Raw genomic sequence first — 19,583 nt, forward strand, 5'->3', positions numbered from 1 at the left:
TCCATCGCTGTCGCCGTGTCCTCGTCTCTCCGGAACGTCTCTGCTGGCGGCCGGGTATCCTCGCTCTCCGTCGCCGCCATCACGTCGCTACGCACACCGACACACGTACGCCACGACGTGATGACGAGGAAGGAGAGCGCCGGCCATACAGGGGATCCCTGAACGGAGAAGACACCGAGGAGGCAGGTAAGGTCCCTCCCGGTGTCCTGTAAGCACTAACTCGGCTATTCATTCGGGCTGTTCGGGACCGCCGCGGTGAAACCGGGTTAGTGTCACTTTCCCTTCAGAAGCGGCGGTCAGGTGTGATCGCCGCGTCTGAAGGGTTAATACAGGGCATCACCGCGATCGGTGATGTCCTGTATTAGCCGCGGGTCCCGGCCGTTGATGGCCGCAGGGACCGCCGCGATAGGGATGTATTCGCCGTATAAGACGCACCGACTTTTTCCCCCCAGTTTTGGGGAAGAAAAAGTGCGTCTTATACGGCGAAAAATACGGTACCTGCCGCAGAGGTCTACACATCTCCGAGGATCATACAGATCAGTGCCGGCAAGAAACAACTTACACAGCCCGTGACATCGGAGTTGCGTTGTCAACTCCAGGAGCTGCAGGATCGCACCGCAACGATCCGCACTCCCGTCTCCCGTGATCGGTGGGACAGGTAAGAGGTGCACAGCACCGCCGCACTATATACTGTAACATTATTTCTAACTTGCTGAATATTACTATCAATTGCCGGAGCAAGCGCATTATCAAATTCCTTGCTGGAATTAGCGCTATTCATCTTGCGAGGACATTAGAATGTATAATCACCTGAAAGTATAAAACATTTATGTGCACGGACTACAAGTGGCACAATGCCCTACTTACTTTATATTTTTTTGCACTTGATTTCAGCAGCAGTTCCCACGGCACTATATCTTTTCTCTATTTCCCATTATTTGTATCATTATTTCATGTTTTAATCGTTATTTTTACATAGCTAGAGATCAGCCACAAGGGCCCTATGGCTTTTCAGACGGCTATATATTTTATGTATTTTTTATATTGTTATTTTTAAAGGGGAATTCCGGTGGAAATTATTTTATTTTTTTGACAAATCAAGTGGTGCCAGAAAGTTAAACAGATTTGTAAATGACTTCTATTTAAAAATCTTAACCCTTCTAGTACTTATCAGCTGCTGTTTACTACAGATATACTACACAGGAATTTGTGAATTTCTTTTCTGCCTGACAACAGTGCTCTCTGCTGACACCTCTGTCCGTGTCAGGAACTGTCAGATTAGAAGCAAATCCCCATAGAAAACCTCCTGTACTGGACAGTTCCTGACACGGACAGAGGTGTCAGTAGAGAGCACTGTTGTCAGGCAGAAAAGAAATTCACAAATTTCTCTGTAGTATATCTGTAGTATACAGCAGCTGATAAGTACTAGAAGGGTTAAGATTTTTAAATTGAAGTCATTTACAAATCTGTTTAACTTTCTGGCACCAGTTGATTTGTCAAAAAAACATTCCACCGGAGTTCCACTTTAATAAACACATACAGTGACCCCTCGACCTACAATGGCCCCGACATACGATAATTTCAACATACGAAGGCAGCATCAACATACGATGCTTTTGTATGTCGGGCCATCGCATAAACGGCTATCCGGCAGCGCAGACTGCTTCAGCTGCCACCGGATAGCCGTTTATGGTGCCCCGCGTGGTCCGCTGACGATCACTTACCTGTCCTCGGGGCTCCAGCGCGTCCTCTTCGGGATCCCCTGCATCGTTGGCGCTCTCCATCGTCGTCATCACGTTGCTGCGCACGCCGTCCCATCATCAAATAGGAGCGACGTGCGTAGCGACGTGATGGCGGCGACGGAGAGCGTGGTTGCCGGGGAAGCAGAAGCCTTGCCAGTGCGTCGGGGACACCTCGGGGACGCGGCAACAGCGATGGAAAGCGACATCCCGGGCAGCGGTGACGAGCGGTGAAGGTTCGGATCGGCGGGGACAGGTGAGTACAACTTTCTCTAAAAGTGGTCTACAACCTGCGGACCTCCAGATGTTGCAACACTACAACACCCAGCATGCCCGGACAGCCGTTGGCTGTCCGGGCATGCTGGGTGTTGTAGTTTTGCAACATCTGGAGGTCCGCAGGTTGTAGACCACTGTCCTATACTTTACATCGCACGGATCCCTCAACGTACGATGGTTTCAACAAACAATGGTCCGTTTGGAACGGATTACCATCATATGTTGAGGGACCACTGTACTTGATATATTATATCCATGTAACTTTGAGCACCGTCATTCTTTCCCTAAATTTACATTATTTATTTAACACCTAGGGTACAGGTGCTTAGACGGGTTTTGCTCGGTTTTTGGTATTAAAGGCTAGGTGAGCGCCTTCCATTTCTTTTGCATGTTGTCCAATTTTGCCTGTGTGAATTGTAGCCTCAGTTTCCTGTTCTAAGGCTGGGTTCACACTACGGTTTGTAATTACGGTTCCCGTATACGGCTGGGAGGCGGGGTGGGCGGGGCTTAATCGCGGCGCCCGCACTCAGCCGTATAGGGAACCGTAGTTAATGTATGTCTATGAGCCAACCGGAGGCTGGTCGACCACGTTTTTGCCTGCGGTCGGCCGAAAAAGCAGCCGACCGGAGGCTGCGGTTCACTCCGGTCGGCTCATAGACATACATTAAAGGGGTACTCCGGTGAAAACCTTTTTTCTTTTAAATCAACTGGTGGAAGAAAGTTAAACATATTTGTAAATTACTTCTATTAAAAAATCTTAATCCTTCCTGTACTTATTAGCTGCTAAATACTACAGAGGAAATTCTTTTCTTTTTGGAATGCTCTCTGATGACATTACGAGCACAGTTCTCTCTGCTGACGTTATTATAATAATAATAACGCTTTATTTATTGTTGTCCTTAGTGGGATTTGAACCCAAGTCCCCAGCACTGCAAGGCAGCAGTGCTAACCACTGAGCCACCATGCTTCCCTTAGCATACGTTTGTTATGCATGGTTGCTAAAATGGACAGAAATGTCAGCAGAGAGCACTGTGCTCGTGATGTCATCAGTGTTCCAAAAATAAAGGAATTTCCTCTGTAGCATTCAGCAGCTAATAAGTACTGGAAGGATTAAGATTTTTTTAATAGAAGTAATTTACAAATATGTTAAACTTTCTGCCACCAGTTGATTTAAAAGAAAAAAGGTTTTCACCGGAGTACCCCTTTAACTACGGTTCCCGAATACGGCTGAGTGCGGGCGCCGCGATTAAGCCCCACCCACCCCTCCTCCCAGCCATATACGGGAACCGTAATGACAAACCGTAGCGGGAACCCAGCCTTAGCTGACAAGAGCGGCCCCACTTATGGTCTTCTGCTGTAGTCTATCTGCTGTAAGGTTTGACCTGTTGTGTATTCGGAGATGGTATTACTTTCGTTGAGCGGTTATTTGAGTTGGGCTGGGTTCACACCACGTTTTTACAATACAGTTCCCATATATATTTTCAATTTGAAAACAGTACAGAACCGTATTGAAAACCGTGCGCATTGACTCTCCATTGAAAGCTGTATACCAAAAGATGCATCAGGTTGTGTCCGTTTTGCATCTTGTACGGTTTTGTCCATTTTTTTCCTGTACCCAAAAAAAAACTTAGTCTACCACAGTTTTTGGTCTGGGTGAAAAACCGTATTGAAACGTATACGTGCTTTTTTTTTTTATACATGGGACTCGATGGGAACCATACAGAATCGTATGTGCGCACGGTTCCATTCGGTTTTCACTGTACGATTTTTGACTTTGCAGTTTTTTGTTGTTTTTTTTTTGTGGGGGGGGGGAATTTCAATCAAACAATTGAAACTTTATTCATAATGGAATGAAAAGTTAAAAACGGATACGTTTTTTTTTTTTGCTTTAAAAAACGGATGGAACCGGATTTAATTTTTCAAAACATAGATGGATTAATATTTGTACACACGTACAAAAACCTGATTGCAAAAACGTGGTGTGATTCCAGCCATTTACTGTTGCCTCTGTCGTCTTGGACTAGTCCACCCATTCTTCTCTGACATCCAAGGCATGTTTTGTGCACACTCCTGAAGCTTATTGGATATTTTCTCCTTTTCGCACTGTTCTCTAGAAATGGTTGTGCATGAAAATCCCAGTAGATCAGCAGTTTGTGAAATACTCAGACCAGCTCGTCTGACGCCAACAACCGTGCGACGTGTAAAGTCCCCCATCTTCCTTATTCTGGAGCTGGGTTTGAACTTCACCAGGTTGTTTTGACCACTTCTACATGCCTGACTGTATTAGATTGCTGCCATGTGATTGTCTCATTAGCTATATGTGTTTACAAGCAACTGAACAGGTGTACCTAATATAGTGGCCGGTGAGTGTATGTATCCAAATCGCTGCGCACTTTCATTTATTTTTGGTATAAAACTGGGACATTGGGGGAGATTTATCGAAACCTGTGCAGAGGAGAAGTTGCTGAGTTGCCCATAGCAACCAATCAGATCGCTTCTTTCATTTCTCAGAGGCCTTTTCAAAAATGAAAGCAGCGATCTGATTGGTTGCTATGGGCAACTCAGCAACTTTTCCTCTGGACAGGTTTTGATGAATATCCCCCAGAGTTTCTACCGCTTCATAATTAGGGTTGCCACCTTATTACCGGCCATGCTAATTTGCGTAATTAATTATGTATGCGTGACATCACAGGATACACATATGCGGGGGAAATTTTGTCCTATTTTGACCCCTATAACTTTATTATTTCTCCTTATACGGGGCCTGTATGAGGGCTCATTTTATGGGCCCCGATCTGTAGTTTTTAACAGTACCATTTTTGTTTCGATGTGACTTTTTGATCGCTTTTTTTAATTAAATTCGGGAGTTGTAGTTAGTTTATAACTACAACTCCCAGCATGCCCTGATACAACCTGTGGTTTAGCAGCTGTCTCAAACGAAAACTACAACTCCCAGCATGTTGGACTATATAGTAGTATATAGTATAGGTCAGTGTTTCTCAATCAGGGGTGCCTCCAGATGTTTCAAAACAACAACTCCCAGGAAGTTGGACTATATAGTAGTATATAGTATAGGTCAATGTTTTCCAACCAGAGGTGCCTCCAGCTGTTGCAAAACTACAACTCCCAGCATGCCCGGACAGCCGTTGGCTGTCCGGGCATGCTGGGAGTTGTAGTTTTGCAACAGCTGGAGGCTCTCTGATTGGGAAACATTGGTATAACATGGTGCAACATTCTGGGAGTTGGAGGATTGGTTGGATAAATTCCGCCCATTGCATTGCCAGTATTTTTAATATAAAAATACAAACAATGTGGACAACATACTGGCTGTGCCAGTAAAATACCGGCCAGTTGGCAACCCTATTCATAGCATGTATAAAGAGTATAGCTATTCCACAAGTGCTGTACATGTAAAACACTACATTTTCTTAGCCATTAAAGGGGTACTCCGGTGAAAACCTTTTTTCTTTTAAATCAACTGGTGGCAGAAAGTTAAACATATTTGTAAATTACTTCTATTAAAAAATCTTAATCCTTCCTGTACTTATTAGCTGCTGAATACTACAGAGGAAATTCTTTTCTCTTTGTAATGCTCTCTGATGACATCACGAGCACAGTTCTCTCTGCTGACGTTATTATAATAATAATAACACTCTATTTATTGTTGTCCTTAGTGGGATTTGAACCCAAGTCCCCAGCTCTGCAGGGCAGCAGAGCTAACCACTGAGCCACCATGCTGCCCTTAGCGTACAGCTGCTATGCATGGTTGCTAAAATGGACAGAGATGTCAGCAGAGAGCACTGTGCTCGTGATGTCATCAGTGTTCCAAAAAGAAAGGAATTTCCTCTGTAGCATTCAGCAGCTAATAAGTACTGGAAGGATTAAGATTTTTCAATAGAAGTAATTTACAAATATGTTTAACTTTCTGCCACCAGTTGATTTAAAAGAAAAAAGGTTTTCACCGGAGTACCCCTTTAAAGGAGTAGTCCAGTCCTGAAAAATACAATACAGTGGTCCCTCAACACACGATGGTAAACCGTTCCAAATGAACCATCGTTTGTTGACACCATCGTATGTTGAGGGATCCGTGCAATGTAAAGTATAGGAAGTTGTACTCACCTGTCCCCACCGCTCCGGACCGTCACCGCTCGTCACCGCTGCCCTGGATGTCGCCCTCCATAGCTGTCGCCGCGTCCCTATGGTGTCCCCGACGCTCCAGACATCTCTGCTTCTCCGGGATCGTCGCTCTCACGTCGCCGCCATCACGTCGCTATGCACGCCGCTCCTATTGGATGACGGGAAGGTGTGTGCGGCGACGTGATGACGACGATGGAGAGCACTGGCGATGCAGCGGAGCCCAAAGAGGACGCGCCGGAGCCCCGAGGACAGGTAGGAGACCATCACCGGAGCACAGGGGGCACCGTAAACGGCTGTCCGGTGGCAGCTGAAGCAGTCAGCGCTGGCGGATAGCAGTTTATGCGATGGCCCCGACATACAAAAGCATCGTATGTTGATGCTGCCTCTAAGAGACCATCGCATGTTGAAATTATCGTATGTCGGGGCCATCGTATGTCGGGGCCATCGTATGTCGGGGGGTCACTGTATTTGTTTGCTGTTTCTATTGACCCTTTTGTATGATTTGTCCCTGGCAGCTTTTTGAGATGCTTATTACTGATCCAGGCCTAACCTTTTTGCTTGGAGCCATAAGCCTTTATTGTAGTCTTTCTTCAGCTGCCCAGGACACTATACTTGCTGTCATATAGCCTGCCCATATACCCACCATTGTTCTGCTGTACCTGGTGCCTTTTGTTCCTTTTTCTTGTATCATTTCTTATTTGTTGTTTAATATTTTTCATGAATAAAATAAAGTTTTCTATTTTTTATCATTTATCTGCTGTGCTTACATCTCTTCTTATCGGTGTACTCAGTTCTACACACAGTTACTTACCTAAGTGTAAGATCTTTTTGTTTTTGGTGTTCATACTACTATATAGTCCAACATGCTGGGAGTTGTAGTTTTACAACAGCTGGAGGCACCCCTGGTTGGGAAACATTGACCTATACTATATACTACTATATAGTCCAACATGCTGGGATTTGTAGTTTTCATTTGGGGCAGCTGCTGAGCCACAGGCTGTATCAGGGCATGCTGGGAGTTGTAGTTAGTAACTAACTGCAACTTCCGAATTTAATTCAAAAAAGCGATCAAAAAGTCACATCAAAACAAAAATGGTACTGCTCAAAACTACAGATCGGGGCGCAAAAAATGAGCCTCATACAGGCCCGTAAAAGGAGAAATAAAAAAGTGATAGGGGTGTATGTGTAAGTGTATCCTGTGATGTCACACATATATAATTAATTATGCAAATTAGCATGGTGTTTTTTTTTTTTTAAAGAAAGGTGGCGACCCTACCTGGAGCTGCAGATGCCACATCATCATTCATTTCTATGGGAGTGCCAAAGATAACCCAGTGCTGTACTCAGGTATCTCCGAAATAAATGTAAGATGTAGCGTCTGTGAATAAGGGATACGTTGTTTTTCATGGAACAAATACTAATAACTATTCTCTTTTGGATCTTCGAAGTAAGGGGTAAACCCAGTTTAAACACTTACCTTCTTTTTTCAAGATTGGGGATACGTGTCAGACTGTGGTGGGTCTGACCACTGGTTTTTGTGATCTTAAGAACGGTGACCTAAGTCACGATTTGGAATGGAGTAGTAACATTTTCTTTCACTCAACAACCCCATTAAAGGGGTACTCTACTGGGAAACATTTTGTTTTAAATCAACTGGTGCCAGAAAGTTAAACAGATTTGTAATTTACTTCTATTTAAAAATCTTAATCCCTCCAGTACTTATCAGCTGCTGTATGCTCCACAGGAAGTTATTTTCTATTTGAATTTCCCTTCTGTCTGACCGCAGTGCTCTCTACTGACACCTCTGTCCATTTTAGGCACTGTCTATAGTAGGAGCAAATGCCCATAGCAAACCTATCCTGCTCTGGACAGTTCCTAAAATGGAGAGAGGTGTCAGTAGAGAGCACTGTGGTCAGATGGAAAATAAATTTAGAAAGAAAAGAACTTCCTGTGGAGCATACAACAGCTGATAAGTACTGGAAGGATTAAGATTTTTAAATAGAAGTAATTTACAAATCTGTTTAACTTTCTGGCACCAGTTGATTTAAAAGTATTTTTTTTTCCAGTGGAGTACCCCTTTAAGAAATATATAACAGTGGGTATCTACCCATCTTACTAAGCAGTCATCCTCTTACTTGTAGGTGAAATTGTTGGAGTGCTGATGCATTTGGCCTCGTTTGCACCAAAATTGGAAACAATACATCGGGAAAATGGTAAAATGACATGCCGAGGTATCCATGCCCGGACAGGCACAAAGTCCATTTATTTCACTGTTCTGAGTGTAGTCAGCCAGGGACTATGTTTAGGTAATTTCCAGAGTGTGTACAAGTTTTGGATCAGACAGAGAATTGTGTCTTTTAGCAATTTTCAGTCCGAGACAAAACTCTAATATGTTGGGAAAAGTACCCGAACATAGTCACTAGCTGACTACACTCAGGTCATTGAAATGAATGGGGCCTGTGCCTGTCCAAGCACAGATACGTCAGCATATCATTTTGACATCTTCTCAATATAACCTAGCCTTACATATACCTTATATTTTTTTTTAATTATGATTAGAGATGAGCGAACTTACAGTAAATTCGATTCGTCACGAACTTCTCGGCTCGGCAGTTGATGACTTATCCTGCATAAATTAGTTCAGCTTTCCGGTGCTCCGGTGGGCTGGAAAAGGTGGATACAGTCCTGGGAACGAGTCTCCTAGGAATGTATCCACCTTTTCCAGCCCACGGGAGCACCTGAAAGCTGAACTAATTTATGCAGGATAAGTCATCAACTGCCGAGCCGAGAAGTTCGTGACAAATCGAATTTACTGTAAGTTCGCTCATCTCTAGTTATGATGGTAACAATAATTATTATTATTTCCAGAAACATTCATCATGGGATCGGTCAACGACACTAAAAACGAAGACTTCATTTTGATCGGCCTATCCAGTGACCCGAAAACAAAGATTGCATTATTTGTATTCTTCTCCCTGGTTTACATGACTTCGATAACAGGAAATGCGGTATTGATCCTAATAACCCAACTTGCTAGTGATCTCCACAAACCAATGTACAGGTTCATCTGCAGTCTCTCTCTTCTGGATATTACATTTACGTCGGTGACTGTTCCCAAAATGCTGAGTGGGCTTCTCTTGGAACATAACTACATATCGCGTGTTGGATGTTTTACTCAACTCTATTTCTTTCACTTCTTGGGAAGCGCGGAATGCTTTCTCTTAAGTATTATGGGTTATGACCGATATGTGGCTATTTGCCATCCTTTACGTTACTCCCAAATCATTGACAAGAAGACCTGTATCCAATTGGCCTCCGGTTGTTGGATAACTGGGTTCTTTTACTCATCTGTTCATACAATACTCACTTCGGCTCTATCTTTTTGTGCTTCCAAGGAAATTAACCACTTCTTGTGTGACATGCCGCCCCTACTGAAACTATCCTGTACAGACACAAAAATCAATGTTATTGTTATTTTGGGTCTAGGTGGTCTTGCTGCTGGGGCCTCATTTTTATTGACCACCATTTCTTATTTTTATATCATTTCGACAATTCTGAAAATTCGTTCTGCGGAGGGTAGACAAAAAGCCTTTTCGACCTGTGCATCCCATCTTCTGATTGTGTTAATGTTTTATGGTACCATCCTGGTTATGTATCTAAGGCCCCAGTCAAGTTATTCCATGGAACACGATAAAATACTCTCCGTATTTTATAATATTATAACTCCGATGTTAAACCCAATGATATATAGCTTAAGAAATAAGGAAGTCAAGTGTGCCCTTTGTAAAAGCTTTGTAAGGAAAAACCAATTAGGTAAATTAAACTAGACTGTACAAATTTAAAGGAAATCTGTCATCAGTTTCACCTGCACTAACCTGTATATACCTGTATTAGACGTGTATAGTGCAGGTGACAATGATGTCAACAATACTTACCTGATCCCGTTTGGTGCTCTGGTTCATCTGTTATCTTCCACTGTATCTTCAGAGCTTCCTGACGTTACTGCTTTTGTTTGCTAGCAGTGGGACCCAGCAGAGAAGCAGCAGCAGAGACGTCAGAAGCTCCGCCCATGCTCCTAGTCGGCCCTGGGACGGAAGATACGGAGGAAGATAGCGGGAGTACTAGAGCATGGAACTGGATTAGTAAGTATCATTGTCATCACCTGTGCTACCAGTCTGTACTGTCAGGTTAGTGCAGGTGATACTGATGACAGATTTCCTTTAATATTAATTCCTAGTGTTTTAAAAATTGAAAAATCAAAAACAATATATGGATTAAAAAAACACTACTGGAAAAACTATGACTACATTTTTGACCCACAGTAAACAGAGCATATGGGTTAACTCCTTAAAGGGGTACTCCACTGCTCAGTGTTTGGAACAAATGCTGGACCCGGCGCCGGGAGCTTATGACGTCATAGCCCCGCCCCCTCATAACATCACGCCCCACTCCCTCAATGCACGTCTATGGGAGGGGGCGTGAAAGCCACCACGCCCCCTCCCATAGACTTGCATTGAGGGGACGGGGCTTGACGTCATGAGGGAGCGGGGCTATGACATCACAAGCTCCCGGCGCCGGCTCCAGCATTTGTTCCAAACACTGAGCAGCAGAGTACCCCTTTAATGACCAGGCCATTTTTCATTTTTGAATTTCCTTACCTTCTAAGAGCCATAGGTCTTTATTTTGCCATCTACATAGGGTTTGTTTTTTTTACAGAACCATTGTACGTTGTAATAATATTCTTAATTTTACCATAAAATGTACTGCAAACCAAAAATAAAAATTGGGTGCACTAAGGGGCATACATTTTAAGGGGTTACTAGGAGCATAATGACTAGGTTAAAGGGGTACTCCACTGGAAAACATTTTATTTGTGTAAATCAACTGGTGCCAGAAAGTTAAACAGATTTGTAAATTACTTTTATTTAAAAATCTTAATCCTTCCAGTACTTATCAGTTGCTGTATGCTCCACAGGAAGTTATTTTCTTTTTGAATGTCCTTTCTGTCTGACCACAGTGCTCTCTGCTGACACCTCTGTCCATTTTAGGTACTGTCCAGAGAAGGAGTAAATCCCCATAGCAAACCTCTCTTGCTCTGGACAGTTCCTGACATAGACAGAGGTGTCAGCAGAGAGCAATGTGGTCAGAAAGAATGTTTTCCAGTGGAGTACCCCTTTAAGGCACTAAGGGGACAACCATACTTAGTAGGAATACTACAATTTAGCATTATTGCTAAGCTGGTGGCTCAAATACTGTGTGTAAGACAATAAATGTACACCTGTAATAGAGGGAACATTTTCCTGTGTGTGGATGCACCATTATTGTGAGGTGAATTATAGGGGAACTCCGGTGGCAGAATGTTAAACAGATTTGTACATTACTTCTATTAAAAAAAAAAAAATCTTAACCCTTCCAGTACTCCAGTATCAGCTGCTGTATGCTCCACAGGAAGGTAATTTCTTTTTTAATTTCTTTTTTGTCTGACCACAGTGCTCTCCGCTGACACCTCTGTCCATGTCAGGAACTGTCCAGTGTAGGAGGGGTTTGCTATGGGGATTTGCTCCTACTTTGGACAGTTCCTGACACTGACAGAGATGGCAACAGAGAGCACTGTGGTCAGACTGGAAAGTACTGCATAACTTCCTCTGTAGTATACAGCAGCTGATAAATACAGGAAGGATTAAAACATTTTAATAGAAGCAATTTACAAATCCATTTAACTACTGGGACCAGTTGATATGAAAGAAACAAATTCCACCACCCTTTAAGGACACACAGGAGGCACTAGTACTGTGTTGATCACAAAGAGGGCACTACTACTATGGGAAGACAGTAACTCTCTTTTTTTTTTTTTTTTTGTGGCTCATTAACCTTTTAAGGACACAGCCCATTTTTGCTTTGGAGGCAGAGTCAATTTAAATTTTGTGTTTTCATTTTTCTTCCTTGCCTTCTAAGAGTCAAAACTTTTTTCTGTTCATCCACAGAGCCACACGATGGCTTGTTTTTTGTGAGATTAATTGTACTTTGTAATGATACTTTTCATTTTAATATTTAAACTACAGCAGAATGAAAACATTTTTATATATGGGGGCAATATAAAAAAGAGCAACTCAATTTTGCATCTTTTATGGGATTTGGTTTTTACGCAGTACACTTTACTTATTCATATACATGGCTGAATGAGGCCTCATTTTTTGTGACATGATCTGTAGTGTTTATCGGTATTATGTTTACATATAGGTGACTTTTAAAACACTTTTTAATCCCATTAGTTCTGGTATGTGATGCGGCCAAAAATCGGCAGTTTTGACGTTCAATGTTTGTGAATATTATTTGTAAGATGGTGGGAAGGTGCTAATTTATATTCTTTAAACATGTTTTTACTATTTGTTTTACATTTTTATGTCCCTGTAGTGGACTATTTCTGGAAAATTTCGATTGCTATTAATGTTCAGTGCTATACAGTGGCATAGTACTGAGCAATAATATTGTCAAACCACTTGTACAGCCTGCCTGATGGCAGACTACACAAGGAGATCCCTAAAGAGTGGCTCGGAGGAGGTTAAGAGAACTCCGGACGCCATCTTCACTCATCAGACCCCCGCAATCACACTGCAGGTCAGATGAGTGTCCCCAAAGTCCGCAACTGCTTTAAAGATTTCCATACGTACAGCGCCAATGGATGCTTCCAATGTATGGTGATGTATAGGAATAGAGTGGCTATTATTAGCTTCCATGTTATCAAAAAGAAAAGAAAAAACATGTTCAGCACCTTTCATCCATGTACTAGATGACTCAGAATAGAAAAGAGTAGTCAACTACATCATTCTATAAAGCAAAAGTCATTTCCAGCTCAGCTTGTTAAAAATCCTGTGTGTGCAGGTGATACAACTCTCATTATTTAGTTATGTGTACTGTAGCCACCATAACCCCCTAACCCCGGTGGCAGATGTCATTGACACAGTGGCAACCCCAAACTAGCCAGAACTTTTATTTTGTAAAGTTTGGTACTTGGTCCCCACACTGGTCCAAAGATGATGGTGCACTAGTGCTTCTGTCTGTGGTGCAAGGTGTATAGATGTGTCATGCCAGTTTTGTGGTGGTGGCTCATGTTTGGAAATTACCCTGTTCGTGACTCAGGTGGTTAAATATCACTTTGTGATGTCAGGGCACTGTTAACCTACATGGACCGAGCATACCACAGCTTCTCCTGGGCCAGGCGCGGGATAATGAAGTAGACTCTTTACTGTGCTGGAGGTAGCAGAACTTGAACAATACAGACTTTAGTTGCAGAGGGATGGACAGAGTGAAACCCGGGGAGGCTAATGCCTTGCTGGGAGTTGTAGTGGCTGTTGAATGCAGCCTGAAGATTAGTGGCAGCACATGCTGACTGAAAGCTTCAACTTGACTGACTGAAGTAGATATTTTCCCCACTGAGCTTTTGCTTACTGACAGGCTTTGACAATACACCAGCGCACCAGGGTCTTTTCCTGAGATTTTGCGTGGCTGTGGAATTTAGCAGACTTCTCCCTTAGGCTTCTCCTTAGCTTGATAGCTGGAACACACTCTCTTTTCAATCTCTCTGCAGCTCACACTGAGCTCTGACTAGATACTAACTGACACTCCTCCCCCCCTAGGTTTGGGGGTCTTTCATTGGGCGTCAAGGTCTTCTGGTCACTCTGCCTTAATTTCTTAAGGGTACTGTGCATAAGTAAATCCATAACAAAATATAGTGAAACAATACAGCAGTGGGCCCAGTAAGCAGTCAGGCAGGGTGGGTGTTCGGGGCAATCTCTTCCCCACAGGACAGACTTTGGTGCTGGGACACCACATTAGATTGATCAGTTCAAATGGTTCACAAAACTACAAACTATACAAATAGGCATTACATATCCTAGTTTAGTCCCCGAAAAGGAAAAGGTGGAGCCAAAAAAGGCAAAGGTTTGGCATAAAAAGAAAATGTGGGACCAAAAAAAGGTAAACAGGAAAAGGTCTGGTCTTGATTAGAAGGGTGTTGCTGGATTTCCGCCCTTCATGGTGTAGTTTGTTACCAATTGTTTTCTTGGTGACTATGGTCCCAGCTGCCTTAAGATTATTGACAAGATCCTTCCATTTAGTTCTGGGCAGATTCCTCCCCATTCTCATGATCATTAAGACTCCATGAGGTGTGAACTAACATGGAGCCCCCAACCGTGGGATATTGACGGTTGTTTTGCGTTTTCTTTTATTTGGGGAATAATACCATCAAATGATGTGAACTTCTCATCAAGCTGCTTGGCGATGGTCTTGTAGCCCATTCCAGCCTTGGGTAGGTTTACAATCTTGTCCTTGACATCCTTGGACAGCTCTTTGGAGAGTTTGGAATCTGATTGCCTCAGTGGACAGGTGTCTTTTATACAGGTAATAAGCTGAAAGAACAATCCCTTTAAGAGAGTGCTCCTAATCTCCGCTTGTAACCTGTAGAAAAGACACCTGGGAGCCAGAAATCTTGCTGATTGATCAAATACTTTTTTTTACTAAACTGTGTTTTTCTGGACTTTTTTTGTTGTTGTCATTCTGTCTCCCACTGTTAAAATAAGCCTACAATAAAAATGATAGACTGATCATTGCTTTTCTTCACTGTACATGAGCTCAGTCAGGCCTAGGGAAACACAAACCTAAATACAGCACTGAGTATACTGATGTATACAGGCCCCATGGAGACCAAAAGGAAAATATTTTGCCCTCTGTGGGCAAAATGGGGACCTAAAAATACATTAGACTTATACACTTTGGTAGTTCATATGCCAAATATACTCTGCACATTTAAGGCTCCTTTCACACTGACGTTTGTGCCGTCAGTGTGATTAGTAGATAGCGGGATAAAAATTTGTGCTTGCAACTTCTTTTTCTCCCGCTATCTTCCGGCGGAATAACGGGAGTCATAATGGAAGTTAGAGGTATCCCATTCAAGTGAAAGGGATCCTCTGTGCCCGTTATGACTCCCGTTAGGCTCCGTTACAATAACGGACGTTAATGGCATTAAAAGTGAAAAAAAAGAGCCCTTAACATCCGTTTGTAACGGAGCCTCACACATAGTGTGAAAGTAGCCTAATGGGAATTCACCCTTATGTGCAAAAGTGCTGTAATACAGACCTATTTCTAAGTATTATAATATGCACCAGGAGTTGATATCGGAGGCTACATGGGAGTGAAAGGGGTTAAGTAGAGGTTTTTATTTTCTCATGTAGTCTGGGCATAAACTTATATGCCCAGACTGCATGATAAAACAAAAACCTCTACTTAAGGGCGTACTCCAGCCCTAAAACATCTTATCCCCTATCCAAAGAATAGGGATAAGATGTCTGACAGCGGGGGTCCCGCCTCTGGGGACCACCGCAATCTTCCATTCAGCACCCACCTCGGAGAGATGCATGCCGCTCTGCCAGCTCAGAATCTGCCGTGTGACGACCACGGGGCCAGAGTATCATGACATCACGACTCCGCACCTGTGTGACGTCATGACCCACCCCCCGCTATGCAAGTCTATGGGAGGGGGCGTGGCGGCAGATTCTGAGCTGGTAGCGCGGTGTGCAGCTCCCCGAGGTGGGTGCTGAATGCAGTGGCGGGACCCCCGCGGTCAGACATCTTACCCCTTATCCTTTGGATAGGGGATAAGATGTCTTAGGGCTGGAGTACCCCTTAAACACCTTTCGCTCCCACGTAGTCTCAGGTATCACCGCCTGGTCTAAGCCTCCACAGCTGCAGGTGCCACATCACATCACTGCTCAGCCAATCACTGACTAGGGCACTGATACCGGAAGCTACAAGGGAGCAAATTAGGGGAGTAAACATTTAAAAATTTTAATATGCAGTCTAGGCACATAGGTTAGATAATCATTTTCACTGGGTAACCCCTTTTAAGTTCCATATGTATATTACTTACCTTACTCAATATTAGTGTTGAGCGGCATAGGCCATATTTGAATTCGTGATATTTCGCAAATATATGGACGAATATTCGTCATATATTCGTTAAATTTGCATATTCGTAATATTCGCGTTATATTTTCGCATATGCATAAGCGAAAATTACCATATGCAAATTTCCGCATATCCGAAAATTCGCACGCAAGTCTCACACAGTAGTATTAGAGCCTTCTTTACACCACACAAGCTGGAAGGAGAGAGGGGTGATCACTTTGATGTGTACTGTGAAAAAAAAAAAATATTCGTAATTACGAATATATATTGCTATATTTGCGAATATTCGCGAATTCGCCAATATGCGATATTCGTGAATAAAATTCGCATTGCGAATATTCGCGAGCAACACTACTCAATATGACAATTAGTTATGCTGCAATGCATTAAATTAATTCATAATTATGGTTGTTTCTATAACTATGCAATACCCCATTGTTCATTATTAAGACCTAAGGGATTAATTATTAGGAATACAATACCAATGGAATCTATAAGACAAATCATCATGTTCTATATTTACATTAATTGTATTTCCTCCACATATTGCTAATTGGCACAGCTGTTTAATTCCCCAAAGGCTTCACTATAGTATCTGCCCTCATACCCCATATATATAGACGTTCACGAGAATGTTGTGACTGCCGCCTTATATAGGTTGTGTCTGGCTGGTAAAAGACTCCAAGTTTGATTCATCAGGTCAGTAGCCATACATTTTCAACTTAAATTTGTTAGTTTACAGTATATGAGATGTATTTTTGGTTTTGTGTTTCTTTAGTACTTTGTAATACTTCATATGAGAAACCTGTGATAGATAAAGTCGCTTCATAATGACTAAAAAGAATTCCGCAGGTTCACAGATTTTTTCGTATTTCATAAAAGGCTTTACATTTTTTTGTTATCTAGTTGTTGCAACATTTCCACATGATGGTAGTTTTAGTTTTGCAACAGCTGAAGATCCTGTTCAGTAAAGGGCTCATTTCTGTGTTTTTAACTCATTCATTTCCCTAGAGAGTGGACGCTCATAACCTGCTCATATAGACTTAAATGGATAAGAGAATTAAAATGCCTTTGAAAAGTCTTTAGATCCTTACAGTTTTGTGTGTTTTGTTATGTTGAAGCCTTGTGCTAAAATAAAATAGAAAACCAAGCCTACCACCAAGTGATCACAGAATGTTAGAAATTGTTGCTAATTTATTTAAAGCTAAACCTTTGCACTGACTTCAAACTCTTTTCCCCAGTACCTAGTTGAAGCCCCTTTGGCAGCGATTCCAGCCTCCAGTCTTCTAGAAGATGAGACCACAAGGTTTAAATGATGCTGCTGGTATTGGGCTGGTGATGGACAGTGCCTTGTCTCCTCCAGACATGATGCTGCCCCCACCATGATCACTGTAGGGATGGTATTGGGCTGGTGATGGACAGTGCCTTGTCTCCTCCAGACATGATGCTGCACCCACCATGATCACTGTAGGGATGGTATTGGGCAGGTGATGGGCAGTGCCTGGTCCCCTCCAGACATGATGCTGCCCCCACCATGATCACTGTAGGGATGGTATTGGACAGGTGATGGGCAGTATCTGGTTTCTTCAGACATGATGCTGCCCCCACCATGATCACTGTAGGGATGGTATTGGGCAGGTGATGGGCAGTGCCTGGTTTCCTCCAGACATGATGCTGCCCCCACCATGATCACTGTAGGGATGGTATTGGGTTGGTGATGGGCAGTATCTGGTTTCTCCAGACATGATGCTGCCCCCACCATGTTCACTGTAGGTATGGTATTGGGCAGGTGATGGGCAGTGCCTTGTTTCCTCCAGACATGATGCTACCCCCACCATAATCACTATAGGGATGGTATTGGGCAGGTGATGGGCGGTGCCTGGTCTCCTCCAGACATGATGCTGCCCCCACCATGATCACTTTAGGGATGGTATTGGGCAGGTGATGGGCAGTATCTGGTTTCTTCAGACATGATGCTGCCCCCACCATGATCACTGTAGGGATGGTATTGGGCAGGTGATGGGCAGTGCCTGGTTTCCTCCAGACATGACGCTGCCCCCACCATGATCACTGTAGGGATGGTATTGGGTTGGTGATGGGCAGTATCTGGTTTCTCCAGACATGATGCTGCCCCCACCATGTTCACTGTAGGTATGGTATTGGGCAGGTGATGGGCAGTGCCTTGTTTCCTCCAGACATGATGCTGCCCCCACCATGATCACTGTAGGGATGGTATTGGGCAAATGACGGGAAGTGCCTGGTTTCCTCCAGACATGATGCTGCCCCCACCATGCTTCACTGTAGGGATGGTATTGGGCAGATGATGGACAGTGCCTGGTTTCCTTCAGACATGATGCTGCCCCCACCATGATCACTGTAGAGATGGTATTGGGCTGGTGATGGGCAGTATCTGGTTTCTACAGACATGATGCTGCCCCCACCATGATCACTGTAGAGATGGTATTGGGTTGGTGATGGGCAGTATCTGGTTTCTCCAGACATGATGCTGCCCCCACCATGATCACTGTAGGGATGGTATTGTGCAGGTGACGGGAAGTGCCTGGTTTCCTCCAGACATGATGCGGCCCCCACCATGCTTCACTGTTGGGATGGTATTGGGCAGATGATGGACAGTGCCTGGTTTCCTCCAGACATGATGCTGCCCCCACCATGATCACTATAGGGATGGTATTGGGCAGGTGATGGGCAGTACCTGGTTTCCCCTAGACATGATGCTGCCCCCACCATGATCACTGTAGGGATGGTATTGAGCAGGTGATGGGCAGTGCCTTGTTTCCCCCAGACATGATGCTGCCCTGAACATGCTTCACGGTAGGGATGGTATTGGGCATGTGACAGGAGGCAATTTTTAAGCACCAGGCCGTAACATAACAAAATGTGAAAAAAGTGTCTAAAAACTTTCCGAATGCTTAGTAGGTGTCAACCAGAGACCATCACATTCAATAGTAATAATAATAACTTTATCCAAAATAATACCTTTATCCAGAACAAAATACATTAGAAAAATATGAGTGCACCTAGAACTATCCAAGCAATCCCTTTGTGCTCCTTTACTGTGGGTGTTACTACAGCAGGCTCCTCTAGATTGTATAGACTAATTGTATTGTTGTGCCTACTTTATCACCTAAAACGGTTGACTGCCTATCCCCAGATTTGGTCAGAAATATCAGATCTATGAGAGAGTCTGACTTCTCAACACCCAGTGATCAAAAAGGTGCATTGACTGTACCAGTGCTACCGCCTAGCCTACATATTTCTTTGTATTAATTGTAATGGTTGTGCAAAGTGTAATGTTTCATTGCCATATTTAAGTAGTGTTTAAAATATTGGGCAGATTAGATGGGCCAAATGGTTCTTATCTGCTGACTCATTCTACGTTTCTAGTTGAGACAATGCCGTAGTACCTTGCACCCCCATTACAATTAGTATGGCATTTGCCAGACTGGC

At 43.4% G+C, this 19,583-nt stretch overlaps 1 protein-coding gene across 8 annotated transcripts in view; it reads left to right on the forward strand.

Moving 5' to 3' along the window:
* Positions 1-4,266: 4,266 nt before the first annotated feature.
* The window catches only part of LOC130295322 (olfactory receptor 8H1-like), a 74,663-nt gene continuing 59,346 nt past the window's right edge, over positions 4,267-19,583 (forward strand). For 2 of the 8 annotated variants that reach the window (XR_008848776.1, XR_008848775.1), the window contains exons 1-3: positions 4,535-4,644; positions 7,412-7,499; positions 9,021-10,294. Coding sequence is in view for 2 of the 8 variants with exons in the window: in XM_056545959.1 (XP_056401934.1) it covers positions 4,606-4,644; positions 7,412-7,499; positions 9,021-9,979 (1,086 nt within the window). In the remaining 6 variants the exon portion in view is untranslated. Of the gene's footprint in view, positions 4,379-4,534; positions 4,645-7,411; positions 7,517-9,020; positions 10,524-19,583 lie in introns of those variants that run through there. The other 6 variants (XM_056545960.1, XM_056545959.1, XR_008848777.1 and 3 more) reach the window with 6 other exon arrangements.

This window comes from Hyla sarda, chromosome 11 (genome assembly GCF_029499605.1).
Source record: "Hyla sarda isolate aHylSar1 chromosome 11, aHylSar1.hap1, whole genome shotgun sequence".
NCBI classification, from domain to species: Eukaryota; Metazoa; Chordata; class Amphibia; order Anura; family Hylidae; genus Hyla; species Hyla sarda.